The sequence below is a fragment of the Cicer arietinum genome, chromosome 7 (assembly GCF_000331145.2).
Source record: "Cicer arietinum cultivar CDC Frontier isolate Library 1 chromosome 7, Cicar.CDCFrontier_v2.0, whole genome shotgun sequence".
Lineage (NCBI taxonomy): Eukaryota > Viridiplantae > Streptophyta > Magnoliopsida > Fabales > Fabaceae > Cicer > Cicer arietinum.
In genome coordinates, this window is record NC_021166.2 from 8,619,879 (window position 1) to 8,624,370 (window position 4,492).

The window sequence follows — 4,492 nt, forward strand, 5'->3', positions numbered from 1 at the left end:
TGCTGCTTTGATGCTGTTTTCATGTGTTGTTTATTTCACGGGAAGTAAATACTATGTGAAAGTTAAAGCAAGTGGTAGTCCAGTGACAAATATTGTTCAGGTTTTATATGTGGCTATAAAGAAAAGGAGACTCAATCTAACAGAGGATGAGTTTTTTAGCTATATATCTTCTCACTCTATCAACTCCAAGCTTCCTCGTACACTTCAGTTCAGGTAATTAACCACTAATCAATGTCAAGTAATTTTAGCTTATGCTTTTATAAAAAACAATTTAGTTGGCTTATCTTAATTACCTCTTTTATTGGATTTTTTACCATTGACTTTAACTCATTCTTACGTCATGCTAAGAGTATTTTACATGTTAGGCTTTAGTTGTCTAAGTTAAGAGGTTTCTGCTCTAAAAGGTATTACTTATTGGAATTTCACCTCACTTGATTATAAACCTTTTAGTTTCATTGGGACTTCATTTTTCAACACTCATCCTAAGTCCAAGTAGATTAGTCTCGTGGTCAAACATTGACTTGTCTTCAACAGGTCACATCGTGTGACTATTTATACTTTATCTTTTTTTTCTAGTTTTTGTTGTTGAGTCTCAAGACTCACTTAAAATTAATGATTTTTTTTTTTGTTGTTTTTGAATCGATATAGACTATTAGGTTATATTAGACTCTGATATTATATTATAATTTTTATATTGAATATGACTTATGTTTACCGAATTGGCTTGTAATGTGAGAGGTTTCCCTCTTTATAAACTATTTTCAAGTCTTATCTCTTTTCGATGTGCGATTATGTTTTTTCCAATAAAATTTTAACTTTTTTTAATAAACATTCTTGAATAGATTATAAATACAACTAATGCCTTATACGAAGAAATACATGTTCAATAAGCACATTCTTAACCTTTGATTACAAAAAAACTCATACATAATCACTTGTTCAAAATGATAGTTTTGATACAAACACAACCTTACCATTTATTGATTTTTTTCATAAAACAATTGGTTCTAAAATATTTATATCAACAGGTTCCTTGACAAAGCTGCTATTATAACCCCACAAGACAACATAAACCCTGATGGGTCTGCATCTGATCCATGGAGTCTTTGCAGTATACAACAAGTAGAAGAAGTAAAATGCTTAGTAAGAGTTTTACCAATTTGGGTTTCAGGCATACTCTACTATGTTGCATTAGTCCAACAAAGCACAATGTTAGTCTTTCAAGCACTTCAATCAGACAGAACAATTTTCAACACCGATTTCAAGATTCCTGCAGCTTCATACACAATATTCGCAATGCTAAGCTTAACTATATTTTTACCAATCTATGACAGAATTATTGTTCCAACACTAAGAAGATTCACTGGAAAAGAAGGTGGAATCACAATTCTACAAAGAATTGGAATTGGCATGTTTGTTTCTATACTATGCATGTTAGTATCTGGTGTGGTGGAACAAAAAAGAAGAACTATGGCTATTAATAATCCTATCGGAATCGAACCGAGAAAAGGCGCTATTTCATCGATGTCAGGTTTGTGGTTGGTTCCTCAGTTAACATTAGCAGGACTATCTGATGGATTTACTTTGGTGGGTCAAGTTGAATTTTACTACAAACAGTTTCCTGAGAACATGAGAAGTTTAGCAGGGTCACTTTTTTTCTGTGGATTGGCACTGTCAAGTTATTTTAGTAGTTTCTTGATTTCGGTTATTCATCGGTTGAGTGATGCATCTGCAACAGGGAATTGGTTGCCACAGGATCTTAATAAGGGGAGATTGGATTATTTTTATTACATTATAACTTTATTAGAAGTTGTTAATTTGGGTTACTTTGTAATGTGTTCAAGGTGGTATAGGTATAAAGGGGATGGGAGTGATAGTAGTGATGTTCAACTTGATCAACTGTCTAAACAATTTGATAAGAAGATTAATGGTGTTTAGTCATTAAGTTCATTGTATTAGAACTTTTAAATAGAATAAATAAATTGTATATGAATTTTGCTCTTTTTACAATTGTATTTGAAGATCATTTTAGTAGAAATGGCATTGTTTTAGAATTGAATCATTATTCATCACTTTTGCATTTTATTGAAAACTTTATTCTCCTTCTTCCCTTATTTCTTACACATGATAGATTTAAAAGAAACCAATTTTTTTACAAAGGAGAAAGAAAGAAAATAATGGATGTATGCTATTCATAAGTTCTGTATACTTCAACAATTTTCCCCATATAAGCATGGATATATTTTTTCAATTATTTACTCATCTAAATTGAGTGTCTTTCTAGTAAAGAACAAATTTTTCAAAACAAGTATTATTTTATTAATATAATATTATAAATGTTCAAATATGTCTATGATTTTTACAATTGTAATATTTTTTTTGATTTTGGTCTACGTGAGTTTTTTTTGTTTGTTTCACATCCCTATAAATATATTATAAAAATTGTAACATCATTAAACCTAAATATAATTAAAACATAATTTTTTTAACCTAAAAATAAACCACCAATATAATCAAATTATAACATTTTTAAACCTAAAATTAACTCCAAATATTTGATTCTTCTTCTATAAAATAAACCTAAAATTAACAACTTTAAAATGGTTTCTTTTGAAATTGTTGATTCAAGTTTAGAACATTAACAATGATAGATTAATTGCAAAATAACAATCTATATTATATTATCAAAGATAGCGAAGATATTAATATAATATCAGTGAGTTTCTTTTTAAATTGTTGATTCAACATCTTTTTAGTTTTTACCTTCTATTATAATAGTTACGTGAATATAACAATTGAGATAATAACGGAAAAAATTTCAAATTATATAAGAGAATAAAGTACTGTAATAAATAATAAATTATCTGAAAGAAGTAATGTTATAAAATCTTAAAATAAATATTTACAACTGAAAAAATTTTAATAATTAAAATATCAAAAATTAGGCAATTAGTATCTAATCCCGAAATAAAAGTATCATATAGACACTATGTCTACTTATTCTTGATCAACTAAATTAATGGAAGGAAATTACTCTTCTCAAGAGAGGTAGAACTTCTCAACTCTCGACGTCCCCGACAGTCTCAGTCTCTGAAATTTCAAGGTGAAACCCGCTTTGGAGATTTCTTGATTGACCTGATATTTCAATTCGTTGACCAGATTATTGGTAGAACCGAAACTATTAGAAATCGAATTGGGAATGTTAGTCGGAATTGAAAATGATCTAATATGATAATTGATGAATCAAAATTCAATTCATTGATAATGAAAACAATCAGTTCATCGTTTTGAACCAATTCCCAATCGTCAGCTTCAATTTCACGTTTTCTATCCATGGGCGGAAAGAAAATTGAAGCGAATCAATTAAAAGAAGAAACAGACATTCGCAATTTTGTACTAATATTGTATTTAAAACCCTAACCCTTATTTAGGTAGGATTGTAGTTTTTTAGGGAAGAAGAATGGAACATTTGGGGGAAGAATAATGAAACATTTGTGATTAATTTTAAGTTTTTTCAGAAAAGAAGAATGAAACATGTGGTGTTAATTTTAGGTTAAAAAATGAGGATTTATTTTTATATTAAAAAAAATTATAATTTAAATATATTTATATTTAAAGATGTTACCATTTTTGTAAGGAAAGTTGAATGAAATGATTATTTTAAAATGAAATTATATTTGCAATATTACGAACAAAACAACAATACTTAAAAGACCAAAATAAAAAACAGTAATAAGACTAAAATAAAAATCAATTATAATTACAAAAACCAAACATATATTTAAATCTATTATAAATTTACTCCAAAATTATTACACTTCATTCTTATTATTTCTGACGATAATTCCACATTTATTTCATTCATTTTTTATCTATCTAAAAAATCTGAAACAAAACTTAATTTAAAGGGAAGAAGTATTTATGTCATTATTGATTTAAGTTCAAATTTAAAAAATTAAAATTAAAATTGTTAAAAGTAAATTTCTCAACAAAAAAAAAAAAAAAAAAAAAGGGACTCTGAAGACTGAAGTCGTTGAGTTGAGGTTGTTTGTTGTATAGTTCATAATTCAAAGTGTTGTGTATCAATGTTCTTCCTTCACCAGCGGCAACATCTAAAACCCACTCTCTCTTATTTCAGGTACTGCTTTCTACGATTATTCTCCATTATTTCCTTACCTCTCCTCTCTCAATTTTCATTCTATTCCATTTCTTTCTATCTATTATTACCTTATCTTTTAAACTCATTTTTTAATTTTTTTTTTTCTAAGTTCGATCTACTTTGCAATCTGAATTCGCGCTTCTAGATTATTTCCCAGTGGCTTCAAATTAAGACGTAGTCATATGAGGTAGCATTTAGAATGAATTTGACACCGTTTTCTAATATGTATCTATTTAGTGGACACCTGAAATTGGCTACAAACTTTTGATGAATTTGCGTTCTAGATAATTTCAGTAATTTGGGTTTTTTTTAAGTGTACAAATCTATCTCTTT

At 28.0% G+C, this 4,492-nt stretch overlaps 2 protein-coding genes across 4 annotated transcripts in view; both read left to right on the plus strand.

Moving 5' to 3' along the window:
* The window catches only part of LOC101493890 (protein NRT1/ PTR FAMILY 2.9-like), a 3,315-nt gene extending 1,256 nt beyond the window's left edge, over positions 1–2,059 (plus strand). The window contains exons 4-6 of one of the 3 annotated variants that reach the window (XM_073363968.1): positions 1–213; positions 1,029–1,211; positions 1,335–2,059. In XM_073363968.1, coding sequence (XP_073220069.1) covers positions 1–213; positions 1,029–1,211; positions 1,335–1,938 — 1,000 coding nt within the window. In that variant the 3' untranslated portion in view covers positions 1,939–2,059. Of the gene's footprint in view, positions 214–1,028 lie in introns of all 3 variants that reach the window. The other 2 variants (XM_027336317.2, XM_004508724.4) reach the window with 2 other exon arrangements.
* Positions 2,060–3,984: 1,925 nt separating this feature from the next.
* LOC101494629 (protein NRT1/ PTR FAMILY 2.11-like) overlaps positions 3,985–4,492 on the plus strand; it is a 3,849-nt gene continuing 3,341 nt past the window's right edge. Inside the window, exon 1 of the mRNA XM_004508727.4 lies at positions 3,985–4,138. The gene's annotated coding sequence lies outside the window, so the exon portion shown is untranslated. The remainder of the gene's footprint in view (positions 4,139–4,492) is intronic.